The sequence below is a fragment of the Protomyces lactucae-debilis genome (genome assembly GCF_002105105.1).
Source record: "Protomyces lactucae-debilis strain 12-1054 chromosome Unknown BCR37scaffold_4, whole genome shotgun sequence".
In the NCBI taxonomy this organism is placed as follows: domain Eukaryota; kingdom Fungi; phylum Ascomycota; class Taphrinomycetes; order Taphrinales; family Protomycetaceae; genus Protomyces; species Protomyces lactucae-debilis.
This window is the reverse complement of record NW_024467996.1, coordinates 634,377-661,393: the sequence shown is the minus strand read 5'-3', so window position 1 is coordinate 661,393 and position 27,017 is coordinate 634,377. Positions and strand designations below refer to the sequence as shown.

The following is a 27,017-nucleotide window of genomic DNA, read 5'->3' as shown; positions in this document are numbered from 1 at the left end:
GAACGCGCATCCTACAGGGCCTACACATTGACAGAGCTTAGGACGCGTGCGCGTTTTGAGATAGCTAGCTTGTCAGGCTCGCACAACTCATGTAGAGCTTCTGAAAGCGCAGATAATGAGCTCAAAAGATGACCCGGAAGATATCTTGGCACCTGATAGCGATCCCGAGAATGAGTGCTGCACTGATCGCATCAAAAAGCTTGCGCAGCGTTATCATCGCCAACAAGATTTGTTTATACAGAGCTCCCTTCTTCGTTCTTCGGTGTCTAGAAGTCCTTGGCGTAGCGTGAAAAAGCGCGAGTCTCGTCATGCGCTCGATGAGCCCTCACGAAAGATGCGCGCGGTCGATGCAGGCTGTCTCGAGTCGGCGCCATCGCCACCTCGCAAGCGGGCAAAGATGCTTGTCGCAAGCACACGCGATGAAGTTTCAGGCGTCAGCCGGGTGCAGCTTCCTTGCATGCTCGACCTTGGGAAAAGTGTCGCCTGCGAGCCTGGCCCAATACGCTCGGTCAATTTTGAAGATCTTACACCGGAGACGCAGGAGCAAACCCTTGGCAGCTTGCAGTATCAAGAAGTCGTCGTTCGTGAACCTCCTCAGGGATGGCATGATGCTGAGGAGTGTTCAAGCGGCCCAGCCATTCAACCTGCGTCCGACGGCAATCAAGCAGGCGGGTTTGGCGTGACTGAATCCTCAGAACAAGATGAAGAAATACCTCGTCTGCTTTCTGTTGCTTCTGCAGATAGCACTCTTCGGCGCACCATTGAGCAGCAGTGCGTGCAAACGTTATCGTCCTCCAGACCTGACACAGCTGAGGAATGCCCTTCGGCAGAAGATACGGCTCAACTCAATCCCTTGATGCCTTTGAAGAGTACAGCCGAGATCCTGGGATTTAATGCGCCAAGTACACAACAATCAATGCAGTCGCCACAAACTAGTAAGCGTTCAATGTCAGACATGCCATCTGCCACGAACATCAGTATCCCAGAAAGAGGTCTGACGCTCAAAAGCGACTTGGTTATATGTACTTCAACGAACCAGACCGCGACTCGGCTTGTCAACCTTCCGCAAATTGCAGTATCTGATGCGCATTTTGACCCGGTTCTGCAAGCAAGGGCAGAGCGTCCATCCGTATCCCAAGCCGCAAAAGCTATTGTTGATGTCGCTCCAGAGTATCAAGAAGACGCTCCTGCTCCAACGATGCTTGCAAATGACGCACCGGGGGTTGGCCTAACGCAAGATGACCCCCACTCACAGTTACCAAGCAGAGTCACTCCCCCGGCCTTCGCAGTAGATGTGACCTGCGGTCGTCTTGATTCTCAGGTCTTGGTTCTCGAGCCATCGGCAAACGCCAGCTCTCCGAATCAACAGATCGATACGCAAGCAGAAGTACAGTATGCTCAGGATTCACTCTCGCGAGCTGCAAGAATGGAGCTTCTGCCAATTGACTCGGTAGATGCGCATGCTGCTATACCACAGCCTTTGCAGTTGCCACCGTCACGAACAGATGAGTCTTGCTCTAGTTCCGCAATGTGCGCCGGACAGGTTGGAGGTAACGCCCCCATGATGTTCTTCCCTGCTCCGTTTGAGGCTCCGCCTCTCGCTCAGCTCGACACATCCCTGGACTTTGTCGAGCAATACCTGAACAATACAACCTGGAATGCCGAGAAAGAAGCAGAGAAGCTCATGTTGGATCTACCGTCTTGAGAAGGATTTGAAGCTCTTGGATTACAATTGTAGAAATTAGCTATTGAGAAGTGCTTGCGACTATGAATGATACGAACGGGCCATGCAGGGCATTGTACTGCAAAATGTCCTGCACACAGTGCACCTCTTACTGAACATGTTCGGATTCATGCATTTGTATTGCACAGGCAGTTTTTCTCGGCCGATCTATCCTGCTCAGCGGGGCTGCATGGTGTAGCATGTCCATCTGACTTTGCCACCCGCGCTGCAAAAAGTTGCCAACGATATACAGTCTGCTCAGATTTCCAAATCGTGACAACAACCTTGTTTAAGCTTCATAGCCATCCTTCGAGCTCGGCATACTTGCTTTTGAACTACAAACGCAGGAGAGATGCCGGAAAACGCAAAGAAAAAGAAGAAGAAGCTTTCTAAGGCTACGAAAGCCAAAATGCCATATCTAGCACCTTCTGCTTCAGGCTTTGGTTGGACCGCCAATACTTACTGGTCAAGCTGACCAGACAGAAGAGTTTTTTGCGGACGTTCCTATGCGTGCAGAAGAAGCGAAAATTGAGCTAGAACTGTATCGTACTGACGTGCCAATCCTCGAGCGCATTCAGCTGGCTGTCAGTCGATTCTATGGAGCGAGACGTTTAGACGCCCTACCATGGTTGAAAGCTGTCTTTGACGCATATCTTTCATTCTCGGGCCTTCAAACGGGAACTGCGTAAGCCATCTCGCAATCGTCAACATCGTACTGATCAACAGCGGTCAAGAACAATCTGATGAATTAGATGAAACTCGAATAATATCAAGCGACAACCTCGACTTTGAGTATTGCTCTCGTGCCTTCATGTCTGGTAGGTGCGAATCTGCGGCCGGTCAGTCTACAGTGGAAAGGTATTGAGGCAAGATTCATTCGAACATACTGACCAAAGGCTTCGCGATGCTCCATTGATCGTCAACAATTTTCTCCTTTATCTGTTGAGGCACAATGTGCTACCAGAGCTGAGTTCACAGCTTGATGCTGCCATTCAGATTGGCCGCTCGGCTTCTGTGCAAATGAGCAAGAAGTAATGCACCATGTCGCCTCAGCGTCAAGCTAATGATAGCAAATTGCTCTCTATGAATATTCCTGATGACCTCGGTGTCGCTCTATCAAGTTTGTTTGGTGGCATGTATCACGGCTTACCAGCAAAGAACCCTTGGCTTCCTGACTTCAAACTTCCCAAATATGCAGAAAGGAATGCAGCTCTTGCGTTCGTGAGACAACTTCTGCCAATGGCGTTGGATGATACAGATGCACTGGGCGCACATCAAAAACGACTGGCTATTGTGTCAATCAAGCAGCTGATGTATGCCAATGATACTATCAGCTTCGCCATCACGGAGCTTTGGACGCCACCTGAACACTCTGAGAGTGATGAGGAAGAGGCAAGCCATGCATGGGCAGAGATGAAGGTGATGCTTTTGACATCGAGCATCAACCAATACTGCTACATCGGCCAAAGTAAGACCTACCTGTAATTCGAGCAGGCGCTAATGCTTGCAGAAATTGAAGCAACATTCATTCAACCTGCAATACCAGGTGTCGACTGGTGGTTCGTGGACAACGTGACAAGGACTTGGCCAGCTTACTACATCAAATGCTAAAATGCCGCCACAGGTGAACAGAGTTACTACAGCGATTCGTCGTCTCGAAAACTCCCAGCAGCATTCACCTTGCCAGGCATTCCTATAGCTCGCACACGATAAATGCATGTGTAGTCGGGGTTACCCCAATTTGAATTGACTCTGAACAGAACCTGGTCTGCGAAAACGCCAGGCTGTCGCAATCGTGGAGGAACCGTGAAAATTTGCGCAGCCTGTGTGCCGTGATAAACATTGTATTCGATATCCATGACGTGAACAAAACCACTGGCCGGTGCAGCTTTCATGACGCGCGAGCCTGAAACGATGTCGTCAGCACTGTCCGTGAGATGGGCCCAGATTTCGATGGTGCGAGGTGCACTCGATGCGTCATGTGCAATGTCAGGATGAACATGCTCCACGACAATATCAGTCAAGGTGATGGGAAGGCTCAATTTGATCGCCAGAGATCCCTGCGTACCGGGAAACGCCCAACACATGCCGACCTTTGTAGATGGATGAATCGCGACGGCTGGTGGGTGCGACCGAATGCTTCCTACGCCAGGGAGTACGCCTGAGACCACTCTCTGAAGCAATGCCCTCGGACTGTGCATGTATGTTGGGGATGTCAGGAATGGATTGACACGACCGCCAGCATTGTATGCCGCATAGTCAGGCTTGTCGATAACGTCTATTGAATGTTTCAATAGCGCTTCCGAAACGAGGTAGTCAATCGCTTCAGCGCTCGTGGATTTTGAGTCATTTCGCTGCGCTGATGATGCAGAAATTACTCGATCAGATTTTGAGGAGGCGTCGCTAGCGAGCTGATGCGCCGTGTCAACAGTCTCAGCTAGTTGATGCATTCTTGTATCCAGGCTCGTTTTGAAAGTTTTCAATTCATCCGTCAGGAGACTTAAGAACTGAGGTTTTGATACGATCAAGCCATCATTGTCCTCTGCAAAGCTTTGCAATGACTGTTTGATGAATGTCTTCAGCTCATCTCTGTGAGCAAGTAAAGTCTCAGCGAACGTTGCAGTCTGGTTGATGTCGGCTGTTCGCGCTGCCTGGAGCAGAGTCCAAAATTTCGGATCAATGAACAAGTCGCCACCCGGCTTCAAGTAGACTGGCAGCCTTGCCGGCAAGATGGAGTCGAAGGTCTTGAGAAGCTCATTGTGCAGCTTTTTAGAATCTCCTTCGCGCTGCAGATTGAGGAAGTGAACGGCCTTTTTCTGCTCTTCCAGGTTAAATTTGAGACTGTCTACATCTTTGTAGAGGTGTGCACCTGAGCGTATGTAATTCGCAAGTTCTTGCTGCTGTTGTGAAAGCTTCTTCTCCAGTGAAGAGACTCCAGCTTGCAGTTGTTGCAGCGTATCAGCAGTCCTTCCTGTGCGCCTCTCATCTTCCAACAGACGCGCCTGAATAGCCTTGAGATCATGAGACATCTGTTGAAGCTTGGTTTGAGTATCTCCAACGCCCGTTGCCAATGAACTTGAGCTTGAAAGTAAGATCGCTTGGTCTTTTCGATTCTGCGTGCCCTGATCTGCCAATCGGGCATACTCTGTTTGCAGCTGTACGACCGCCGCTTCCAGCGATACAAGACGTTGCCCAAATTCAAATGGCGTCTCCGGCACAATACCAGAGTTGCTAATGCTGAGAGGATTGCGTCGATAGGGACTGAGCTGCAACTCCGGGAGCATGAAGTAGAGTGGGAGCAAGAGCAGACACCCGAGGATGGCGAAATGTCTCCAATCTGAATTGCGCCTGAGCCTTCTGATAGACATAGGCGCATTGGTTCGTAGATCTGTGTAGTGTTGCATCGCTCGATCGTAAATTGATGTACTGGACATCGACTGACTTTGCAGGTCACCCATATCCTCATCGGCCAGAACAACGCCGACATGACCGCTGTTGAATTGGCTCTCCTTCTTGGCCATGCCGAGTTGACCCAACAGAGCGTCATCATCCAAGTCCTCCTCAGCGGATGACTGAGATAGCTCGTAGTCGAATGAGACATGCGTGGTCGTGTCTATCTCTGCTGTGCGGTCCTCGAAGTCTTGCTCCGAGATAATTGAGGGACTGCCACGGCCGATTGACCGACTGCTGCTGCGCAGAGAGCGACGCCGATTAATTGACGCTTCAATGTCCTCAACGGCAATAGACTTGGACGAGGCAGATGCCCTTGAATACTCATGACTGGTATCTTGCTCTGCACTTTCGTCACCGTCCAAGTCCATCGAAGGGAGATGCACGGAGTACTCTGACTCGCGGATAGCTGCGTTGAATGCTCCGGCAATCGAGTCGCTGTTATTTCTCGAACCGACCTGGGTAGGTTTGCGCGCACTGGGAGACCCGTATGAGTACGACGGGGGACCACCGACAACTGGCAGGGCGGCTGGTACACCCTCGCTCAGACGCGACCTGATACGCGCTGGACGCGCAGCTGCTCGGCTTTTCGCCCCTGCGGGTGTGAACATGTCGCGTGGTGGATGGTTATTGTGATGCGGGTGCGCAGTGCACTGGCAGTACTTGTAGCAGTAGAAGCACTACTTGTAGCAGTAGCAGCAGACCTGCCCCTCGCCCTTTGTGCTGTGGTTGTGTTTGTTGCTGGTTCGTGTTCTTTGTTTCGCCTGAATTCTGCTTCTGCTGCTGACGGCATTGAACCACCAACAGCTGAGCTACCAGCATCCAACTAGACAGACTCCATTGGCGCACAGCAGCAGCCGCAGCAACCAGACTTACGGCATACTCTGCTCTATCATTCGCACCTCCTTCATCCATTCTCGCTAGCCGACACCTTCTTGCGGTCCACGATAGCGCCACTTGTACACTCGCCCTTGATCCACTCCCAAGACGGCCGCCTCGGGCACAGCGACTGCAAGGCGCATAAGCAAGGGCATAACGAATGACGCCATGACAATTTCATCTGATGAGCCCGCGCGATCGAGTCGCAAAGCCTCAGACAGATTGCAGGTCTTCAAACACAGCTCGAAGGAACCAGTAGATGTCGCGCAAGTGCGCCGGGACGCTCGATTGCAGAGCTCGCAAGCCGTCACTGACGATGAGCTACCGCGCAGTGTCAATGATGCGCACGAGCTGGAACTCGGTGCTATGCGTTCCCCGTGTTCAGCAGACCATGTATCCACTACCACAACAGCAGAGTTCAAGGCACATGTGCGAAGTTTTCTTCCCTTGGTGGACCTGGCTTCTCCGCCCATGACCCCGCCAGTCTTTACTACATCTCCCATCAGACGGAAATCTGTTGCGTCTTCGTTCCTTCCTTTTTCTGCACAGCCAGAGCAACGTCCAAGCACATCTCCTGATAAAGCAACAGATGCATTGAACGGAGAGCGAGATCCCCTTTCCCCTCAGATCGCTGGATTTGAGAGTGAAGTTGAGGCGTTGGACCTATATAGCGACACTGAAGTCGCTGACCAAGTAGAGGCCGACGCACACAACGACGACATCGAATGGAGCATAGGTCATGGACGTGTTCCCGGTGTGGTGTCTCTCAAACCATTCAAACATCAGGTAGGCGGGCATAATCCAATCTTTCGCTTCTCTGAGCGTGCAGTCTGCAAACCTTTGGCGAATAATGAGAATGAATTTTATGAAACGATCGAGGAGAAGCACCCAGAGCTACTTCCGTTCATGCCAAAGTATATCGGCGTACTCAATGTCACTCATCGCGACACAATCTCTGGCGCGTCGGATCAGTCGTCGCAGCCGTTGACGCCTGCACCAGAGGTTGCCTTCGCTCAAAATAGGCACATTTTTCCAAGAAACATGCTGGCAAAAGCAGGAGCTACTCAAGCTGTCGTCGCTGGAAATATCGGCGCAACCACAGTCAACCGGAAACTTCAAGAAGATGTACTACGCGAAGTATTTGCGCCTTTCCATCGCTCGAGACACGGTCGACGATCCGGTGTGCATCGAAGCACTGGCGAGATTCCGCATCATGGACTTGCGTTTGATTCAAATTTGTCATCTCCTCGCAGATCCGGGCGCCATCAGCAGCTCTCTCAGCTTAGGACACTGCCAAGTTCAGCTTCTCTCTCAAGCATGAACGAAAACAACTTTGAAGAGGATTCGAAGCTACGCCGTCGGTACTCTAGCGGCCTCCTTTCTCGACTAGCAGATCAAGTCGATACCCAAGAAAGATTTGGCTCATCGCTTGACGCGCACAAAAGCTCAGTTAGCAACCGAAATTCGCCGTCCCAAAAGATCAATTGCCCTTCGCCATTGAGTCGCCTAGATGACAATGCCAAAACCGACGTCGACGACGACGTTTCAGTCTTCGCAATGGACGAGATGGATCTTGACTCAATATCTGAATGGACCCGGTCAGGGGATCTGACTGGTAAACCTGTACCCGATCGCGCGCCTGGACTAGAGCCCCTTTTTACTCGGCCCAATGTCGCTAACTCAGGCCCTGTCAACCAGACGGACCCCCCGGAAGATTCTGGCAAGATTGAGTTGCCCACTTTTGAAAAGGCAAAGTTGACTTGGTCGCAGAAGTGCGCTGAGCGAGACAGAGATAGGCGCATGGAAGAGCTGAAACGACAGGAGGGCGACAATATGCCAGGTGGCGTCCATACGCGCATACAACGCTTCATTCTGATCGAAGACTTGACTAAAGGTATGAATCGACCGTGTGTACTCGACCTGAAGATGGGCACTAGACAGTATGGCACGCAGGCAACGGAAGCAAAGCGCAAGTCCCAGCGCAAGAAGTGTGCAATGACAACCTCGCGTGAGCTTGGTGTTAGGATATGTGGCATGCAAGTTTGGAACAAAAAAAAAAGGATGTCCACATTCCAAGATAAGTATTACGGCAGGGATCTCAAAGCTGGTCGTGAATTCCAAGACTCCCTCACAAGCTTCCTTCACGATGGCCGTAGTGTTGAAGAAGGAGGTGGCGTTCTTGTGCACCACATTCCCAGAATTCTCACCAAGCTCGCTGCTCTGGAGGATATAGTGAAGGGACTCAAGGGATATCGCCTCTATGCTAGCAGTCTGCTCCTTTTGTACGACGGAGAGACCGCTGAGGAAGAAGAATTCTCGAAAGCAAGAGCTGACCAGCCGACTGCACAGCGACAAATACCTACTCCTCCGGAAATCCGCATCAAAATTGTAGACTTCGCCAACTGCATCACCGCCGAGTCTGGCTTCAACTCGGACCCCAGACCTCCGGCGCATCCAGAAGTTCATGACGCGGGTTACGTGCGCGGCATTCGAAGTCTGCGAATATATTTTCAGAGGTTTGTCCCCTCTCTTCTCTTTCCTTGCTAATATCAGAATATGGGATGAAGCCGCGAGGCACGATAGACGTGACCGCGACGAGGTAGCACTCGCGTCTGAGGACATCCTCCAGAATTTGGAGGCTGACGAAGGTGAAGTAAGCACTTGATGTGAGCTTTGCATAGAGATCAGTATAAATTAGTCTTTGTAAGCTACTGAGCTTGGCACAAATCAGCTTTTCTTCTCCATCAATTCTCGGAAATAATCTTGACCCTTGGTCTTGGCAGAAGGTTGATCGCGTGCGTGGCTGGCCAATTCTAGACTTGTGCCCAAGGATTGCAAGGGACGGACCGCTACCAGTGGTTTCTTCCTCCTTCCAATCGACGACGGGAGCATGACAGTTTTATCATGATGCTGAGGATTTGACGTTTGCAGAAGCTCAGAAACTTGGCCAACGTGGACCGCTTTGTTGTCAAACACTCGACCTTCAAGAGCAAGAGCAGCCTTGCCTGCAGATGCTGCATCCACGAATTCGATGATTGCACCCCCATGATCTGGGCGAAGCTCAACGTGATGGACTGTACCATACTGGGTACAAACTTCGGCAAGGTAAATCTTATTGACAGTGTCTGCCAGATTCAAGAGGGCTATCGCCTTCATACTTTTTTGTTTAGCCCTCGATCGATCGTTTTTTCGCCCAGTAGAACTATCTCGCTGAGATGTTGCATGCTGGACCTCCAGCGCTCGCCCGTGAAATTCGTGACCGTTCAATGCGAGGGCAGCTGTTGCCCCTTCAGCTTCCTTGAATGCAACAAAGGCAATGCCATCATGGTGCTTGGTGGAGAAGGTTGATGGCATTCTTACCTGTTCCACTTCACCATGTCGCTCGAAAAGCTGTTTGACGTCGTCCATTGTTGCAGACCAGGAAACTCCTTTGACGAATAATTCGTGGCGGCTAAGAACATAGTTAGCAGGGCTTGGGGAAAGATATTATACGTTTTGTTCTGACGAGACGTTCGTTTCGAAGGGTCAGAAATCTGCACTGATAAGGTCACACCATCAATCGACATACCATCCTTGCTCAGTGCGCTCGTAGCATCAGCTTGACTTGTCATCTGAACGTACGCAAATCGTCGAGATTGGTTGTAGGCAAGACTCGGTAAACGTACATCCAGTACAGGTCCCACCTGAAGTTAGTCATTGCCTTGTGTCATGGGCTCTTACATCGCCGAAAATATTTGCAAGTGCGTCGGAGTTGAATGTCGGTGGAAAGTTTGTAACAAACAGCGCCGTACCCGATGCGCTTGTGACGCTGCCGCCTTGAGTCAATATCGGCCCCAAGTACTTCTCGGCTTGCTTTATATCTAGAGTAAGCGACATCCTCGACCGTCCTTTGCTTACCAATCTCTCTGTCATACTCGAGGTAAAACAAGCCACGATCGTCGTTGGTGAGTGTCTTGATATCAATGATTTCTCCCATCTGAATGGTCAGCGATTGCGAGATGCTTTGGACGGAGCGGACCTCTTTTGTCAGTTCTCTGAGCCGAGACTGGTCTATCGCCGGGACAAAAGTCTGCACAATGATGGTTTTGAATTCTCGATGCCTCTTATTGTTGTCCACATCCAGCTTGTGCTTCTTGAAAGGTGCCTCCTGACTTATGTCTTCACTGGAAGCTTTTCGCTTGTCGATTGTCCGGACACTGGCAAGCTCATCATTTGAAGCAGCGACTCTCTCACTATCAGCCCTCAGATTGACGGCCAGAAGACTGTTTGCCTTTTTGACTACAGCCGAAGCTTTGGCGAAAGCCTCGACCGATCCACTTTCGAGGGCGTGACAGAGCAAAGCATCGTGCAAGAGCTGGGGTGCATCTTGAGCCTCAAGTGATCCCGACTTGAGCACAGTGAAAGCACTGCTGCTAGGACTATGATGTTTGTCCCATTGGTAACGAGTCAGCCAATACATGGCATACGATGAATGGGTGCGGGCCAGACTTTTCCAAATTTTGGATGCAAGCTCGACCTTGCCTTGCCTCGTATATTCGCTAATGAGCAATCGATGCAGCAAGAAACCTTGGTCGTGCCCGATTTTTGACACTTTCTTGCACGCGACTTCTAACAAGCGCACGGGTCTTCTTGGCACAGGGGTTTCTTCGGCTTCACAATGTCGCAAGGCCAAATAGGCAGCTGATACAAGTTCATTGAACTCGTTGAGGCTTGAGCGAATTGCTCGAATGGATAGAGCATTATCGAAAGCCTGCCATATTTTGTTTGTTGTGTCTCCGCCAGCTCGAGAGCTTTGCGCAATGCATTTGGCTAGGAAGCCCCAGAAGAGCGCATAGCTTGGACACATGGCGACAGCTCTCTGCGCAAAACTCAATTGAGTGTCCAGGTCGCAGCTTGACGAGAGTTTCTGATACAAAACGATGCCTTGCTCCCAGATTCTAGCATCGTATGGATGGGCATTTAGCGAACGCTCCAATAGGGCGATGCCAAGATGCACAAAGTAGTCGCTCTTTAGAGGTTGCTCGCATTGCCATGTGAGATAGGCAAGATACGCTTGAAGAGAACCATCAGTCTGCTTTAGCATCCGTTCATGATCTTGCCTTTCCATCAAGGCTTTTTTAGCAATAGCGAACGTGATACTGGCGCGACTGAGCAGATCCTCGTAGTTCGAGTTGTCGTATTTGGTGACAAATGAAGAAAAGTCGCTGAAGGTCTCTCCCAGGGTCAAATGGGGTTGCGAAAGCCGCAACATGAAGACTTCCTCAAGTTGTTTCACCTCTTCCGGTTCGGGGTCATCTGACGCTTTGTCGAGCAAGCGTCTCCAGTAGCGGATCCAAATACTTTGACTCTGATATTAGCAGAGTAAGAAAATGCAGGATCATACACTGTCGATGAGAAAGGCTGTACTGTTTACTGCATTCTCGTACATCGTATCGATATCGCCAGGCGTACAAGATGACAACTCATTTGCATTGAAGTCGAGGAAGTCTAGAAACATGAGCCAGAGTTTGGGTGACTTTCCATGCTGGACTGAGAGTGAGTGAAGTCCCAACAGTGTATCAGCGTCCATGTCTTGCCAATCACTTAACCAGTCGATCCATAGAGCTTCGTTCAGCAAGAGAGCTTCCGAGCAGCGCAGCCTAAAACGCTCCAATTGATCAGCTGCCAAGCTTTTGAATGCATCCGGTATGCATTGAGGAGAGGTCACGAGCTTGTCATTGACCAACTGGAAGAGTGTCTCTTCCGCACCTTCCGCTTGCATGTTTGGCATTGCCCGGTAGAAACAAGCACTCTTGAACCGCAATGATAGAATAGAAAGCTCAGAGACGCAGCCGCAAGAGTTGAATAGCTTCAGAAAAGTGTATGAGGAGTACTGTGGAATTATGTAGTGGACTGTCGTAGTTTGACCCTGAAGCTTCACAGCCAACCGGACCCGGACCCGGGCCTGTGACCACACATATTGCTAGGAATCCAATCAGCTGAGCTGTTCATACTTGTCTCCAGCTCATTTCTAGCGATTCAGAATCGATCGCTGCTCTAGTCTGCTAAGCTGATCTCTGCTTCATCGAGTCAAACATGAGCGAGCAATCTGGGAAGAGGGTCAACAAGGCCAAGGCGCGCCTGCAGCGCAGAGCAGAGGCCATGGAAGCTCAAAGACAAGAAGCTCGTGAGGAAGTATCAGCCATGCCGGATCACAAATCAATAGAAGCTTCGAAAGTGGCCTCCAAAGTCAAGGCTCGTTCTCTGGAAGAGTTTGATGTAGGCATGACCAAGCTATGAACAATAGACTGACTGTAGATCAAAGCTGATGGACATTGCCTCTATTCTGCATTTGCAGACCAACTTGGCCTGCATCGTAATCTCCAGGTGGACTATAAAGAGTTGAGGAAGCAGACAGCTTCCTTTATCCGAGAGCATTCTGACGACTTTTCGCCCTTCCTGCAGTTCGAAGCAGGGGAGCCAGTCACAGTTGAGGCATACGCTAAAGAGATAGAGGAAACGGCGCGTTGGGGCGGAGAAATGGAAATACTCGCCTTGGCTCGTAAGTTTGAGGTCTCAGTGAGTGTTGTCCAAGCAGCAGGAGACGACTTGGTATACGAAGGAAAGCATGAAACTAAGCTGTCTCTTGCTCGCTATCAGCACATGTATTCTCTCGGGGCTCATTTCAATTCGCTGAGACCAATGACAAGACCAATAACCACAGCTGAGGACTAGCCCAGTTGACGACGGTCTTTCTGACTCCTTCTCTTGCGCTTTTTCTGCAGATATGTAGACAGCGAGGCCGAATCCTTCATATTCTCAAACTTGTCCTTGAGGTAAAGAGCTTGTTTATCGGCCTCCTTTAGGTAATACGGCGTCTTGCCGGCTTTCGCTGCTTCTCTTTGCTGAGCGTTGTGCTTCGATACCGCCTTTTGTCGACGATCATGCTCCTGCACTGCTTGCAGCTTGGACTGCATCGATGAGAGCGTCTTCTCAAGCTTTGCTTTCGCTGACACATCCTTTTCCTTTTTGATCGACGCTTGCAATATTCTCATCTCATCTTGACGGTAGTCGGCCAGAAAGGCGTACTTGTGACGAAGCGCAGTCTCCTCAGGTGCGTTGGTGGTGGCCCCTTTTTGGTCAAATCGAGGATCACGCCTTTCGCATTTAAATGTCTCGACAGCTTCTCGTGCTCGAGAGACGGGCTTCTTGGAAGAGACCTCCATTGGAGCGTGCTTGTTGTCCCTTTTCCGCTTGCGCGAAGCCTCTGGTGCTCCTGGTTCGTTGACGTGGACGTGCGATGCAGGTGCACTCTTGATTCTTGTTGGCAATTTGCGGTCGTGCGGGCCACTGTTCAGCGCTCTACGTTGCTCTGCAAACGAAAGCTCCTTCTCTGCAGCAGGTTCTGCATCTGACTCAAGCTCAAAATCTTCTTCACTCAGCGCTGCAAGGTCGATGTCGCTATCATCTTCAGTGTATTTTGCAGCTGCGACAGTTGGCCGGCTTGCTTCCATCGTGGATGGCGAGTCTAAGTCGGCTCTTACCGAGAAGCTAACAGCAAAGCCCGATGCTGCGATGGTCAAGCGCCGAAGTAATATCAAGTGGATATCTTCGTTGTGCAATATTCTGGGATGTCGCTTTTCAGACGAGATGTTTCAGACGCGTTCAGAACAGACGCCAACGACAAACCCTCAGTGCGCTAGCTTGAAGACCGGATCATGTCTTCTTGAGGCGCAAGCCTGCAGTAGAGTGTGCTCCTATGTATGGCTATCAGAGGCCCAAGGGATACGCTGTCCACTATCAATACAAAGAGCAACCGTCAACACAAGCAGTGGATGCGACACAAACATCTGCGCCATCTCAAGTGCAGCCGCAGCTACAGTCACAGTCACTTCAGCAACAGATTATTCAAGCCGCTCCGCTGCAGGAACCGCCTCGTCCTGGGCGGCAGGAAGAAGAACGCGATGCCGGTCTCGCAAGGATCTTGCAGGAGCACATAGCGCATACGAGCTCGACCGGACACACGACAGGGCGTCTGAACGCAGTGCGCCTCAACTTGGCTGCCCTTCCTGCTCTTGCCAGGTTTCTATCCGAAAATCGTCGGATAACTTATGGCGTGTCTGCTTCAGACGCTTCACTGAGAATACTGCCGATTTTGCTGAACGAGCTTGGGCGCATGTGGCCAACACTATGGCCCAGGTATTTTGAGCAGCGTTTCGATTTCGATCGTCGTGCTATGGATCGGATCGTTCCATTGAGTAAACAAGTTCTTGATGTGCCGAAGGAAGATGTTCCTGTAGGAAGAGCAGCAGTTGCTGACACTTCCAAATATTCTCAACAGCACGCGACAGGGCGTCTTCAAGCAATATCGCCTGGAAATGGTCATGTCGATGCATCTTCTGCGCCAATTTCAAGTATGATTAAGCAGAGCAATGTGGCAGGTCCTTGGCCCCCTCAACAACAAGCGTCCAGTACTTCAGCCGGGCCAACTCCGTTAGATGACAGCTTACTTCTCAAGACCAATAACGCACCATCAGTGCCAAGTAGCAGCCAGAATTGCCCAGCGCCTACTGTCGCGACTGTCACTACCGCACTGCAGCAGAGGAAAAGACCACAGGCGAAGAAGCCTTCGATCCTGGGCCTCTCTGTTTTGCTTGCAGCTGGCCGTCTACAGAACTTGCGTCTCAATTCCTCTCTGGAGCGTCGCCTGCCGAAGTCTTGCTCAATGAAAGGCTCATTCTGGGATACTATTGACCCGCCAGACCCTGAAACGACGCCAGTACAGCCCATCAATGTGTTCAACAAGTATATGCTATTCGCTAAACGCGTTAGTGATGTGGGCGGTGACTACAGTAAAAGTGCAGTTTTCGCTGTCGTTTCTAATTCAGGACCAGGTAAATCCTCGAGACCCTCGCCTCGACCTGTTTCTGTCGGTCAGATGCACAATGCGCATACTCAACAAGGGCAGGCTGGCGTATCTTTGCCGGCATCTGCAACTCAAGCAGCGATCACGCCTCAAGCAATTGTTTCGCAAATGACGCCTGCCTCTGAGACGAATGTCAAGCCTCCATCTAAGCTTATCCCAGAGGAGTCGGTAGTAGCAGCACCTCAGCTAATCACTCAGTCGACCACTGACGACATGCGTCCCGAATCCAAGGCCAAAGTGCTTTCACCAACACGAGGCCCAACAAATAAGGAGACTCCCGCAGCTACATTTGGACAATCAGAAACCTCTTTGACGGACGTGTCGAGCTTGACAAAGTCAAAGCTGGAGAGTACACAAGGGGTCCTGCCAATGCCTGATGCCACGCGTGAATCTTTGAAGGGAGAATCAAACACTTCGTTGCCGCAGCCAGGTGCCAATCCGCAAGTTGAACCATCAGTGGCGATTAGCAGCACTGTCACATCACAAAAAGGCATTTCGTCTACCTTAAATCAAAGTCTGGAGTCTCCACCCAAAACCAGTCGAGCGATCGATGGACGCGAGACAGAGAGCGCCCTTAAGCGAAATCAGACCGCAGGAGTGCCTAGCAAGCCAGTGGCGGCTTCAGCAGACCAACTTGGTATGTCAACCACAAGCACATTGCCAAACAAACACGCTTTGCAAGGTCAAACTTCCAGAGCACCCACAAAATCCGTCGACCCGGAACACGAATCCGACGGAGAAAGCGACGCTGGTGAATTTGCCGTGCCTGCTATTTTCAATGATGCAGCCGACGAAGAGGAGCCACGCCACAGACGCCGGCTGGTCGTTTATATCAGACGTTCACGCTCCCTCCTGAAGCGGAATCAGGGAGGTTGGCGACAGGAGGATCTATCCTCAACAGACGAGCACCGCCGGCGAGCATCAAGTGACAACAGCTCCAACACAGGCCCTCTCAAGATGTCCGAATCGGTCAAGTTTGCTTCTTGGCCATGCGCATGGATAAAATGCGGCGCCGTCTTGCACAGCTTCGAGAATTTGGTCAAGCATTGTCGTAAGGCTCATCTCAAAAAGTCTACTCTAAATGAGTATACATGTCAATGGGCAGGGTGTACATTCAAGCGACCACTGCCGACGCGTGCCTCTTGGGAGTCGCATCTAGGCGAACACCTCCGCCTCGAACGCTTTGCGTGCCCCGAAGCACACTGCGGAAAGCACTATGAATCTGCCGAGCAGTTGGAACAACACCGGTACCGCGTTGTCAAGACTGCGTCTAGGAAGCGAGCCTTGTCTGTATCAAGCGTCAACTCTTCCCGGTCGAGTCTAGGTTCAATGTATGGTCCGATGCCGCCAAGTAATACGCACAAGGAGAGGAAGCTGACCCCGTTGAGTGGGCCTCGGGGCAAGCAGCCGAAACGTAAAGCGGCACCACCCGTTTCCTACAACTTTAACGACGTCTCGTGGTCCAGCCCATCGATGGCTGATCGTGTGCAGACGGCGAAAGCGCAGCGCGATCTCGTGCAATCTCTAGATGAGCTACAAGCGCTGACGCACCATCCGGGCTGGCAAGATGGATGGGATCTGGTGGATGGGCAAAGGCTCGAAGGAGTGCCGCGAAAGGTTGTCCAGCTCGAGGCGCCGAGTAGACGACAGGAATGGTTCACCGTGCTCGACAACCAGCCCTCTCAATCAGCAGGTCGATTTCGCTGATTCTTGCGAATGAGCTCGACGCTGTGGTGCTCCGCATCTGCACCCGTCTTCCAGATATATAGCTTGATGTGGCTAGGCAGTAATGATCTTGCTCGCTCGACTCGACGCTGCCAGGCTTCATTGCGGCGAAGCTGTTCATTGACTCCACGTTGTCCATAATAAGTGCTTGAGATTTGATTGACAACTCCTGCTCCAGCTTTTCGTGTTCGACCTGTCAGACCAGACAAGAGAGAGCTGCTGCTTGCATCGCGTTGAAGGATGGGTCTTTTAGCGCGCTCTTGCTCAACCTTATCAACCACTTTTTCCTCTACCTGCTTGGTCAGGTGTTTCAAAGAAGTGGGCTTTGGTGGCACCTCTGGCTTCTTTCTCTCTGGTGCGGAAGTCTCTCCTTGGCTGACAGGCGCCTTTTGTGTGGAGCTGGAGGAGTGCAGACTGAGCAAGTCTTGCATATGATTTGATGGCTCGAGAGGCGTAGGGTCAGAAAGATCAATCAGACTGACGGCTTTGCGCTGTGGGAGTTTCGGGGGTTCAGGTTCAGTGGGAGCAGTTCGTACATCAATTTCGTCGTCCAGAGCTCCTGAAGTGAAAAAGTCTTCGCCGGAGAGGCCTGTTGTTGAAGCTTGGCCAGAGGAAGACACATCCCGAATGAAGATGCCGAGGATTTGTTTAGCAAAACCACTTGCTGCAAGTTCAGAGTAGAGCTCAATGTCTTGTTCGCCCGAGTCACCAATGAGCAGAAACTTGCGCTGTGGGAATTCTTCCATGATCTTTTGTACATTGGCGCGCTTCTTTTCTGCTGCTGGTTCCCAGATGCTTTGCAGCATGCCACCGGTGTACTCTTTGAGGGTGACAGAGCCTGAAGGAAGGCCTGCAGCTTCAAGAAATTTCGAGAGGGACGGCCAGAGCTGCCAGGGTGCATTTGAGACATAAGACAAGGCACATCCGGCTTCCTTGAGAGTCTTGTACCAACGACGAACGCCGTCCACTTCGACATGTTCGTGTTCCCTGACGAAGGCATTGCGAAAAGCCGCCCGTACACCTTCGGTGATGCCTGTGTGCTTGATGGTGTCGTCCATGTCACTAATGACGGTAATGCCAACGTCGCCAATGATGGGCACTTCTGCAGCAGCGCTGATCTCTGGGTCTTCCACAACAGAGACGTGAACAAGGTCCTCGTTGTGATGTTGCGCATCGAGCGGCAGTGCAATGCGAGATTTGAAATGGCCATTGTCACGGGTGTGCAATTCATGAATACTTTCATGATGAGAACCTATCCGCAAACGCAACTTGATGAGTCTACCCACTTCTGAGCGAGCAAGAAACGGGCCCATCCGCAGGTTGAGATTGTCGTGGCATATGCGTAGATCAAGATCAGATAATTGATCGAATTTGGAGCTTGTTGAGCTGGTTGTTTCGAGTGAGGCATCTGTGTCGGCTCGCGGCGGAGGCTCAAAATTGAGCTTGCCGGCCGTTGTGGTTGGAGAAGGAGGTCTATAATCCAGATCGCTATCACTGCTGTCTGAATCGCTTGCACTGCGCTTGAACCACCTGCCGGCAGACCGGCCAAGTGTCGAGCGCATGGATGGGGATTCTGTGACACCATCTAACGGGTCTGTACTGACGCGCTTTGGCTCTGGCATATTGGGCAGTCCAGCGAGAGATCGTGCGAGGAGCATTGTATAGCGATTGCGCCTGGATGCGCCTGGTATCGCAGGTGTAAAGACCCATCCATGGACATTGACGTGAATGGCGAGCCTTTCGCGTCCTGCGTCGAGATAGTGCCGTTTGGCGTAGGTTGGAAATATGTAGCACTCCTTCTTGGTAGGTGCTTCATATGCGCCTGCTTCATCTAGGAGGGTTGGGGTGCTGCCGAATGTACGGGTTGCAGCGAGTTGCTGCCGTGCTGAGTTGCGGCTGTCTATGTTTGATTTCAGGTAGTGGAGTGCGCGTGTGCGGTAGCTGCCTTGTGCGTGTATGCCCATGTCTGCCATTCTACGCGGTCTGCATGCTTCTATGAGGTTGTAGTAGTGACAGTGTAGAGTAGCTGTCTTGTGGTGCCAAGGAACTTCACTGTACAACCAGACCCTTGTTACTTGTACCACCTTCACTTCTACTCAACAGCTCGACTACTTGTACTATAATCACTCTTAATGCGCATCTCCCTCCTCTCCCTCCTCGCAACGGCGGCAGCAGCAGCACACAATGAAGCACCTCTAGATAGGCGCCAAATCGTCGTCACCATCACTTCCTTCTTCACACCTGGTGTCGGCGGAGCAGGCACACAGTTCCCGGCAGGCGCAGGCTCTTCAACACTGGCCCCGGCCTCCCCTACGCAAGCAAGCACGCTAAGTGCAGACCCGTCTACTTCGAGCGAATCGTCGAGCAGCAGTTTGCGCAGCTCTACTTCGAGTACCCGATCATCTTCTTCCTCGACCCTTTCCTCGAGCTCCAGGCTCACCAGCAGCTCTCGCTCGAGCAGCTCCTCTTCGTCGAGCTCCTCTTCCTCCTCAGCCTCCAGCAGCAGCAGCTCATCGTCCTCTTCATCCTCCTCGTCCATCGTCCCTCTCGATCCCATCACATCCGTGGTCGTCGTCAATGGTGTTACCCGCGCTCGCCAAACCAGTACGGCCGTCCAGATTGTCACACTGCGGCCATCCACAACAGCCAGCACAAGCGCTTCCGTCAATTCAGGCGCTCATCCACGTTACCACGCAGCGGGCGAGTCGCGGCTCGGTGTCTTTGTGGTGCTGGCTGCTGCAGCCCTTGCAGGCGGTCTTGCTCTCTAGAAGTGATCCAGCAATGCTCTGTACTCTGCCCATAATCTCTGTAGTCTATCAACTCCCGTGTCCTCCCCTGGTCTGACTGTGCGAATAAAATTGGAAAGGGCGACGACGGCACTCGACTCCATCAAACGACTCTCTCATCAACGCTCGTCTGCTGCTCCAGGCCTCTTGATTTGCTAGTGAGTAGAAGCTCAGCGATAATCAGCAAGGGGCGAACAATCCTGAAGCAACAGCGGGGCATACGCAATTGACACAGCGAGCGCACTCAAACCTCGTCAAGATGGCTCCCAAAGGCGTGCAAGCGGAAAAGAAGGGCTCCAAGGTCAAGGAGGACAAGACGTATGTGATCCTAGCCTAACTGAACAGTCCTGACAACAGCTTTGGCTTGAAGAACAAAAACAAATCATCTAAAGTACAAAAGGAGGTGGCCAAGGTCAAGCAGCAGGTGGCCGATGCCGGTAACCCAAAGCTGAAGAAGGCGGAAGAGGAGAGGCGCAAAGCAGTAGAGGCCAAGAAGAAGGACGCCCAGGCGAGAAAGGAGCTCGATGCAGACCTCTTCAATGTTGTTCTGCCCACACAGAAAGTACCCTTTGGCGTGGACCCAAAGACCGTCCTCTGCCAATTCTTCAAGATTGGCAAATGCGATAAAGGCGCCCGGTGCAAGTTCAGTCACGACCCGGATGTCGGGCGCAAGGCAACCAAGAAGGATCTCTACACAGATGCGCGTGATCAAGAAAAAGTGGACGATACAATGGACAAGTGGGACGAGGAGAAGCTGCGGAGTGTCGTCTTGTCCAAGGCCGGTAATCCAAAGACCACAACCGACATTGTCTGCAAGTTCTTCCTGGAGGCTGTCGAGACACAAAAGTATGGTTGGTTCTGGATCTGTCCGAATGGCGGTGACCAGTGTCAGTACCGGCACTCTTTGCCACCGGGCTTTGTGCTCAAATCCAAGGACAAGAAGAAGGAGGAGAAGGCCGTCATCTCCATCGAAGAGTTCCTCGAAACGGAGCGGCACAAGATTACAGGCACCAAGACGCCCGTAACGCTCGAGTCTTTTACGAAATGGAAGAATGAACGTGTGGCCAAGAAGGAGGCCATTGTCAATGAGGAGATTAAGCAGAAGGAGCAGCGACGGATGGCAGGCAAGCTCACAGGTCTCTCGGGTCGCGAGGTGTTTGCGTACAAACCCTTGGATGAATATGAGGATGAAGAGGATGAAGAGTTTGACATTACCGAGTTCCGGCAGCGCGGCAGTGATGACGAGTCGGAGAGCGACGGAGAGGCGAGTTCAGAGGAGGAGGATGCCTCTGTGGTGGGTAGTACAAACGGGGATCAATGAGCCTCGCCTCTCAATCAGCATAGCATTCATTGGAGCAGATATTATTGTCAAGGTCATTGTGATCAAGCGATTCAGGTGGTGCATAGATTGATCATATACATGTCATCTAGGCTGATGCTGGTGTGCATTCGGTGCAACTTCCAAGATTGTATGGAGTGCGAGAATGGCTGTGAAGGGGAGCAGGGTCATCTTCCGTCCAACGCACGACATGGACGCCCTGGTAGATGGAGGAGTGTGAAAGGCATGAGAGGGTCACGATGCTTTACGCAGCAAAGACAACACTTTACTTCTCGGCCTTGCCACCCTTGCGGACAATCAAATCGCTGCGGTCCTGTCAATAGTTAGTCTCTTGTGCTTCGAATGCTTTCGCAGCTAGCATACCTTGTTTGTCGCAACATTGGTGATCTCGACCTTGGAGGCATCGACACCGACTGGGACGGATGCACCGTTGACCTTCTCCCTTGTGACGCGCTCAATGTGAATCACGTACTTCTTGCGGTAGACAGAAACAACCTTGCCCTCCTTGCCCTTGTGTGATCCGCGTGTGACCTTGACCTCGTCGTTGATGCGGATAGGGAGGGACTTGACAGCAAACTTTGTGCGCATTTCCTTGGAGAGGGGTGCGCTCATCCTGATTCTGCGCTCTGAGGAGGGAGCTGCGAAGTGCTGCTTCCTCTGCTTCCTGCGTGAGCTTGTGACATCGTGTGAGACCTTCATGGTGGTGATGGATGCGTATGTCTTGTGCGGTAGTAGTCTAGTACCTGCTGGTGTAGTGCTGAGTCTGCTTCCTTTTTGTGTTTTCTTCCTCCGTGACTGCAGAATGACGGATGGGGTTAGAGTATGTCACGTGCTGCTTCTCACGCGCCATCAAGTACGCATCGACTATACTGGAGCTTATAGGTTGTAATCTAGACATCTACTAGCAGCCAGGACAGCAAGAACACACCTCCACACCCCCGGAGCAAGTTCCTCCACTCGCAGCCATGTTCCGCGCACTCGCGTCATGGCTCACTGCCTTCCTGTACTGCCCGCTCACCCTATTGCGCCTTCACACATGCTAATGCAGGTCCAGGCTGCTCGTAGGGCTCTACATGATTCTGACTGGCGACGGAGAAGCATTCGATGGTATTGTACTATAGAGTGTGGAAGCTATGCTAACGATAGTCGGCAAATTCCTTACAGAGACATCGCCCTACGCCTGGGGACTCATGTATGTGCCCTCTGCTCTATCGCTTGGCAGCCAGGAATCTATCGCTAACGTCCCGGCAGTGGATGCGCCATGTGCATAGGTCTTAGTGTCATTGGGGCAGGATGGGGCATTTTCATCACAGGATCAAGTATACTCGGTGGCGGTGTGCGCGCATCGAGAATCACAACGAAGAACCTCATCTCCATCATCTTTTGTGAAGTCGTCGGCATCTACGGACTCATCATGTCCATCGTCTTTACCTCAAAATTGGCCGCAGTCTCAGGGCCAGATCTATATACAAAGGCCAACTTCTTCACAGGCTACTCTCTTTTCTGGGGCGGTCTCACCGTCGGCTTCTGCAACCTTGCATGTGGCGTCGCTGTCGGCATCACGGGCTCCAGTGCGGCCCTCGCGGACGCGCAAGATCCCAGTCTTTTCGTCAAAGTGCTCGTGGTAAGCTGACATACCTCAAGAAACGCAACGGCACAGCTAACATTCCATAAGATTGAGATTTTCGCTAGTGTGATCGGCCTTTTCGGTTTGATTATAGGCCTCCTCGTCACTGGCAAAGCAAGCGAGTTTGCGTAGGGAGTCGGACAGAGGGCTTCGATTGTAGGTGTGCTCTGCTGGTCGAGCCCATTCGATTGTGGACGCCATTCAAGTCGAGAACAATGATGAGAGGTAAGGCTGGGTCATGCATGCTTTCATGATGCTTGGCCTCATACACTTGTGCACCTCAGCAACGCCATCCTCACATAGAAGGCCAACTTGACATCTCACACAAAGAATGTCCATGAAGGTTGACATTTCGCACATAGGTCCGTGACTACAATGTGCATCATGCAGAGCAATCTCTCCAGAACATGTAGCGAGTAAGCGTTCTTATCCAGTCCTTCAAAATTGTCTGACCTTCTTCCAGCATCACAAAAGCTCGCACTTATCATCTTAGAGTACGTAGCATCATCATACTAGCATGGCCATCAAACCGCCATCCGCTCCTTGAGATAGTTCAATTTTCATGTTTTATGAATGTCTGCAAGCTTGTAACTCTCACTTGTCATCTTTGACTTCAGACAACGCAGGCAACTCCTCCTCGTCATCCGAGTCGCCTTCTGGCAGCTGTCCAGAGGGAGCAGAGCCTTGCATGTCGGCCATCATCTTGGCAAAGTCTGGTTGCTCGCCGCCGTCGCCACCAGCAAGACCCTGCATACCGCCCATACCTTCCATTCCAGCAAGCTTGGAAAAGTCGAGGCCGCCACCGCCGCCCATCATGCTGGCCAAGTCGGGCTGGCCCATACCGCCTCCTGCACCCATGTCGGCTGTGTCTTGTTAGTCTGCTGAAGCGATGGTTGAAATCTTACGCATTTCCAGAGCTTCATCCTGCTCGTCCTCATCAACCCACTTGTCAAAGTCGGTCCTGATGTTGTGCTGCTTGGCCTTGGAGCTCGTCAGTCTTGGCCAAAACTCAGCCTTGTCCTCCTTCTTTTGAAAGATGAAGAAGAGGTTAAGACCCGTGTGCCGTTGCTTGGTGGCCTCTGCCTCCACTTCTGCAAAGAACTCAAGGTCCAGAGCGTACTCCTTGCCGTGCTTGTCCTTGCCATGCACCTTGAGGCTCTTTGATTCAATGGAAATCTTGGGATCCTCAATATCGGGGCAGACAACTGTCACATAGAGGACATTTTTGTCGTGTTCGCTTTCGTTTGAGCGTCTTGTCAAGGTTAGCCGCATTTATCAATGAGGGAGCCACGTACTGTGCCCATCGGACTTCTGGAACCTGTGCCTGTGCCATCTGTGCAATCTCCTGCGTCTCTCGAGGTGTCTTGGTAGGTTGGTGGTGGATGCGATGAGCTCGAGGTCTCTTCCCAATTTTCGAACACGGTGGAAGGAAGCATTCAGTCGCGTCGGCAGTAAACATATTGCGGTGATATCAGACATGTATAGAGCATAAAGACATGGGTCTACAAGGCCTCTCCTATGCAACGCGCCGTGCCTCCTTCTCTGCCGCCGCCTGCTGTTCCGCCAAGAGGCGCTGCATCTCATTCAAGAGCTCCGTGTTCTTGCGTGCACACAGCATCACGTCCACCGTTTCCACCACTTGTGATGACCGGTGCGCGGCAAAGTGTTCTACGTCTAGTGTCATGTTTTGCAGCTGCATCCACACGTAGGATGTCAGTGAGGCGATAAAGTCAGCAGACACGCTCACGCTGCCTTCACTATCGATGCTTCGTTCGTCAGCAATCCTGCCGACTATACAAGCATGTCAGTCAGGCCAAGCTTCATTGTACATACCACTGAGCCAGAGCGCAGATTGTAGCTGTTCTTCAATGTCGGGCATGCTGGGGCCTGCAGAAAGTAGGACACGCTGAATATTTTAGAACATGTCGTTCGGAGTGAAACAGCAAGTCGAAGGATTGAATGCACCCACTCGCCTTTTGTCCAAAGTCAAACCAGATCTAAGTCTAGATCTAAGGCTACTGAGAGCATGTAAAACATATGCAATGCTTCATTGGGCTGCTCATTGCAACTTGAAAGGATGTGCCTCTGTATTGAGCACCCACTCATCTAACGACACAACATCAAAGTCTGCGAATAGCAGATAGAAGTACTTGAGAGTCTCGGCAAACCAGAACGACTCGCAATGATCAGTGCGGTCAGTCGGCACCGAATTGACATCGTGAATGGCTGAATGGCCTCCCTCGGATCGCGTGTGCTGTTCGACAGCTTGCCACATCTTCCACCCCTTTTCCTGCCAGATACGGTCCCCAGTCAGCCGCCACATGTACCAGACTGACTCAATGGCCTCTGGTCGCAGAACATAAGCAGAAGAGTAGACTGTCATCGCCGGAGGGTCTTCCCACTCGGGCTTTCCGTATGACTTTTGTGTCTTGGTCCGCTCGGCAACCTCAAGAGCCTGCTGCGACAATCGGGCCGCCTCGTTCGGAGCATCAGGCTCGGTCCCTTTCTGACGAGTACTTTCTTGCCTCTTAACCCTGATAAGCTCAGCAGCCATCGGTTTGCTGGGAGTTCTGTCCATATCAACAGCCCAGTCAGGACTGTTTTCTTCTTCTTGCTGCTCAAAGCTCTTTTTCAGTCCAGCGACATGCTTATCCCATGAACACCGAGACTCGGTGCATATTTCCGTTCTAAAGGTTTCAGGCATGATGCCAGACGCAGTAGCACTGTATGCCCATACACAACCTTCCGTGAGCTTGATGGCAATCTCCATGTCCTGAGGTCGGTGAAAGACCTTGGCACCAAGACCGAACATACCACCGACGAAGCACGTGAGGTGCTCCATGTTTGCATCGAACCTGCCTTCATCTTTATTGATCCCACCAGACGTGAAGTATCCAGAAAAGAGAATCTTGTCTTTACCAAGGTCGCCAGGTACAAGAGGCTTGAAGAGAAGATGCTTTTTGGCAGCCTCGATGGAGCGTTCATACAGACGCTTGTATTGCTCGACTTCCTTGACGCCTCCAAGCAGGAGATATTCCTTGGTGAAGTACTCGTACAGAGAGTCGACCATAGCACCCAGGGTATAGGCCTGCTGGCCTCTTGAAGGCTTCAGTCCTTGTTTGACGCACTCATTTTTGATGGGCTTGCGCGAACTTGAACTGATGGGCATCCCCTTGGCATCCACCGCAAAGTCCTCAGGAGATGAGTTTTGACCGCTGTTGAATCGCGAGTCTTGTCTCTTGTCCATGATACCTCCAGACGAAGCAGCAGATGTAGCAGTAGCCTCTTCTTCAGCATGACTGTCCAGGAAATATTTCTCCGGCTCGCAGCCAGACATGTCTAGGACTTTCGGCCATAGACCAGGCAGATCCATGTCATCCTGGGATTCCTCTAGCTCATTAGTGATGCGTGCAACTGCATCATAAAATTGATTGCGCTCTTCGCCAGTTGAGAGCTGAGCGAGCCGTGTGAATTCGACAAGTAGACTGCCTAGCTCACTCGTGACACCATTTACTGGGGCTTTGAGGGCTGCAGTGTCTTGCCCTTCGAAGTTGTAAAGGAGGACGGGCATACGATTTGGCGTATCAAATGCACCATAAAGTACTTTGCCCAGAAGCTTGGCCTGCTTGAGCATGACGGGGGCTTTCATACCTTGGTGCACGGCCAAATCGTGTGCAGACAGAAGACCGCCTAGATACCGGATTGTCGTCTCAAACACCGGGATTGGGCCCGCCGTCTTGCGCGTAAAGTCAATTTTGGCCACCGCATCTTCTGCTTCTTTGAACTCGCTAGTTAAGCCCATCAAGAGAAGTGTATCGAGCGCATCAACGAGCGTTGCGCCCCATCCACCGAATGGATCATGAGAGCCTTGGGTGACGGGCTTGATTTCATCGTGCATCCAAGCATATTTCCTGTATGCGTCCCAGTCGCGCTTGAAGGCATCTCGAACGGCATCTCGTCGCCGGTGCCGCTCTTTGGTTTGTACAACTGACTCTGCAGGCACTTTGGCTTGAATCTGAGGAAGCTTTCCAGGAGATCCCACTGGCAGAGGGATACGACGGTCAAGTTCAACGGGAAACCTTTCTTTGCGCTTCAAATCAAAGTAGACGGCCGAACTTGGCGCTGCACTCGGTGTGACGTCTTCGGGTCGTCCATCATTAAAGGCAGGCCGTACAACAGGAGAGGGTGAGGTCTGTTTTGAAGGAGCAGGAATCTCGACCTCTTGCGTCTTTGACGTGGTTCCCGTACCTGACCCTGTGTCTACCTCCGGCGTGTCTAGGTGTTGCTTGATCTTTGGATGCATTCTGTCCGCCTCAGGCCGTGCAGACTTTTTGAACGGATCTATGTACGATCCATCCGCGTCATAGCCAGACACGAGCTCGTCTAGCGCCAGGTCTGGTAGGAAGACCTTGTACAGAAAGATAAATGCCACCACGAGGACGACCGCAACTCGTAGTCGCCTACCTACGCGATGCGCCATCCAGGTAGTGTATGAATGTACCTGAGTTTACAGCAACGCTCGCGCTGATTGGCCTTTTGGCGGAGTCCTGACTGCTGGATGTATCGTTCGCCGAGGACACGGT

The 27,017-nt window shown here is 51.6% G+C and overlaps 16 protein-coding genes across 16 annotated transcripts; 7 read left to right on the top strand and 9 right to left on the bottom strand.

Annotated features, from left to right (window-relative positions):
• Nucleotides 1-115: 115 nt before the first annotated feature.
• BCR37DRAFT_386135 (uncharacterized protein) lies at nt 116-1,705 on the top strand (the record flags this gene model as incomplete). The annotated part of the gene is made up of 1 exon (XM_040870415.1): nt 116-1,705. One exon carries the CDS (start codon nt 116-118, stop codon nt 1,703-1,705), a length of 1,590 nt encoding a protein of 529 aa, XP_040727248.1.
• Nucleotides 1,706-2,050: 345 nt separating this feature from the next.
• Nucleotides 2,051-3,601, top strand: BCR37DRAFT_377486 (Argonaute siRNA chaperone complex subunit Arb1-domain-containing protein). The gene is made up of 6 exons (XM_040868842.1): nt 2,051-2,166; nt 2,207-2,408; nt 2,450-2,581; nt 2,620-2,754; nt 2,794-3,191; nt 3,234-3,601. The coding sequence occupies exons 2-6, from the start codon at nt 2,230-2,232 to the stop codon at nt 3,332-3,334; spliced, it is 945 nt and encodes a 314-aa protein (XP_040727247.1). The 5' UTR covers nt 2,051-2,166; nt 2,207-2,229; the 3' UTR covers nt 3,335-3,601.
• Nucleotides 3,272-5,911, bottom strand: BCR37DRAFT_377485 (UNC-like C-terminal-domain-containing protein). Its single transcript, XM_040868841.1, has one exon. It carries the CDS (start codon nt 5,782-5,784, stop codon nt 3,361-3,363), a length of 2,424 nt encoding a protein of 807 aa, XP_040727246.1. The 5' UTR covers nt 5,785-5,911; the 3' UTR covers nt 3,272-3,360.
• Nucleotides 5,912-5,974: 63 nt separating this feature from the next.
• On the top strand, nt 5,975-8,771 carry BCR37DRAFT_377483 (uncharacterized protein). The gene has a single exon (XM_040868840.1). It carries the CDS (start codon nt 6,221-6,223, stop codon nt 8,597-8,599), a length of 2,379 nt encoding a protein of 792 aa, XP_040727245.1. The 5' UTR covers nt 5,975-6,220; the 3' UTR covers nt 8,600-8,771.
• Nucleotides 8,772-8,779: 8 nt separating this feature from the next.
• BCR37DRAFT_391518 (uncharacterized protein) lies at nt 8,780-11,822 on the bottom strand (the record flags this gene model as incomplete). Its single annotated transcript, XM_040871021.1, has 7 exons — nt 8,780-9,503; nt 9,545-9,735; nt 9,773-9,900; nt 9,950-10,028; nt 10,071-10,470; nt 10,519-11,399; nt 11,436-11,822. 7 exons carry the CDS (start codon nt 11,820-11,822, stop codon nt 8,780-8,782), a joined length of 2,790 nt encoding a protein of 929 aa, XP_040727244.1.
• A 149-nt stretch (nt 11,823-11,971) lies between these two features.
• Nucleotides 11,972-12,866, top strand: BCR37DRAFT_377477 (uncharacterized protein). The gene is made up of 2 exons (XM_040868839.1): nt 11,972-12,310; nt 12,350-12,866. Exons 1-2 carry the CDS (start codon nt 12,128-12,130, stop codon nt 12,764-12,766), a joined length of 600 nt encoding a protein of 199 aa, XP_040727243.1. The 5' UTR covers nt 11,972-12,127; the 3' UTR covers nt 12,767-12,866.
• Nucleotides 12,769-13,527, bottom strand: BCR37DRAFT_333128 (uncharacterized protein; the record flags this gene model as incomplete). The annotated part of the gene is made up of 2 exons (XM_040867086.1): nt 12,769-13,276; nt 13,412-13,527. Coding segments are annotated over 2 exons (624 nt in total), but the record flags the coding sequence as incomplete, so codon positions are not given.
• Nucleotides 13,528-16,408: 2,881 nt separating this feature from the next.
• Nucleotides 16,409-18,729, bottom strand: BCR37DRAFT_249223 (uncharacterized protein). The gene has a single exon (XM_040866608.1). It carries the CDS (start codon nt 18,653-18,655, stop codon nt 16,640-16,642), a length of 2,016 nt encoding a protein of 671 aa, XP_040727241.1. The 5' UTR covers nt 18,656-18,729; the 3' UTR covers nt 16,409-16,639.
• BCR37DRAFT_377474 (uncharacterized protein) lies at nt 18,660-19,519 on the top strand. The gene has a single exon (XM_040868838.1). The coding sequence runs from the start codon at nt 18,815-18,817 to the stop codon at nt 19,448-19,450; it is 636 nt and encodes a 211-aa protein (XP_040727240.1). The 5' UTR covers nt 18,660-18,814; the 3' UTR covers nt 19,451-19,519.
• Nucleotides 19,520-19,563: 44 nt separating this feature from the next.
• On the top strand, nt 19,564-20,872 carry BCR37DRAFT_377472 (uncharacterized protein). Its single transcript, XM_040868837.1, has 2 exons — nt 19,564-19,786; nt 19,826-20,872. The coding sequence occupies exons 1-2, from the start codon at nt 19,728-19,730 to the stop codon at nt 20,787-20,789; spliced, it is 1,023 nt and encodes a 340-aa protein (XP_040727239.1). The 5' UTR covers nt 19,564-19,727; the 3' UTR covers nt 20,790-20,872.
• Nucleotides 20,873-21,072: 200 nt separating this feature from the next.
• Nucleotides 21,073-21,506, bottom strand: BCR37DRAFT_344393 (translation protein SH3-like domain-containing protein; the record flags this gene model as incomplete). The annotated part of the gene is made up of 2 exons (XM_040867560.1): nt 21,073-21,120; nt 21,171-21,506. 2 exons carry the CDS (start codon nt 21,504-21,506, stop codon nt 21,073-21,075), a joined length of 384 nt encoding a protein of 127 aa, XP_040727238.1.
• Nucleotides 21,507-21,695: 189 nt separating this feature from the next.
• BCR37DRAFT_377468 (putative vacuolar ATP synthase 22 kDa proteolipid subunit) lies at nt 21,696-22,871 on the top strand. Its single transcript, XM_040868836.1, has 5 exons — nt 21,696-21,810; nt 21,862-21,914; nt 21,954-21,999; nt 22,059-22,431; nt 22,483-22,871. The coding sequence occupies exons 1-5, from the start codon at nt 21,773-21,775 to the stop codon at nt 22,564-22,566; spliced, it is 594 nt and encodes a 197-aa protein (XP_040727237.1). The 5' UTR covers nt 21,696-21,772; the 3' UTR covers nt 22,567-22,871.
• A 39-nt stretch (nt 22,872-22,910) lies between these two features.
• BCR37DRAFT_377463 (HSP20-like chaperone) lies at nt 22,911-23,813 on the bottom strand. The gene has a single exon (XM_040868834.1). It carries the CDS (start codon nt 23,704-23,706, stop codon nt 23,308-23,310), a length of 399 nt encoding a protein of 132 aa, XP_040727235.1. The 5' UTR covers nt 23,707-23,813; the 3' UTR covers nt 22,911-23,307.
• BCR37DRAFT_377465 (uncharacterized protein) lies at nt 23,029-23,187 on the bottom strand (the record flags this gene model as incomplete). Its single annotated transcript, XM_040868835.1, has 1 exon — nt 23,029-23,187. The coding sequence occupies one exon, from the start codon at nt 23,185-23,187 to the stop codon at nt 23,029-23,031; it is 159 nt and encodes a 52-aa protein (XP_040727236.1).
• Nucleotides 23,814-23,950: 137 nt separating the features above from the next.
• On the bottom strand, nt 23,951-24,313 carry BCR37DRAFT_391509 (kinetochore component CENP-S-domain-containing protein; the record flags this gene model as incomplete). The annotated part of the gene is made up of 2 exons (XM_040871020.1): nt 23,951-24,225; nt 24,268-24,313. The coding sequence occupies 2 exons, from the start codon at nt 24,311-24,313 to the stop codon at nt 23,951-23,953; spliced, it is 321 nt and encodes a 106-aa protein (XP_040727234.1).
• BCR37DRAFT_377461 (glycosyl hydrolase family 47-domain-containing protein) lies at nt 24,300-27,009 on the bottom strand. The gene has a single exon (XM_040868833.1). The coding sequence runs from the start codon at nt 26,912-26,914 to the stop codon at nt 24,494-24,496; it is 2,421 nt and encodes an 806-aa protein (XP_040727233.1). The 5' UTR covers nt 26,915-27,009; the 3' UTR covers nt 24,300-24,493.
• Between the last annotated feature and the right edge of the window lie 8 nt (nt 27,010-27,017).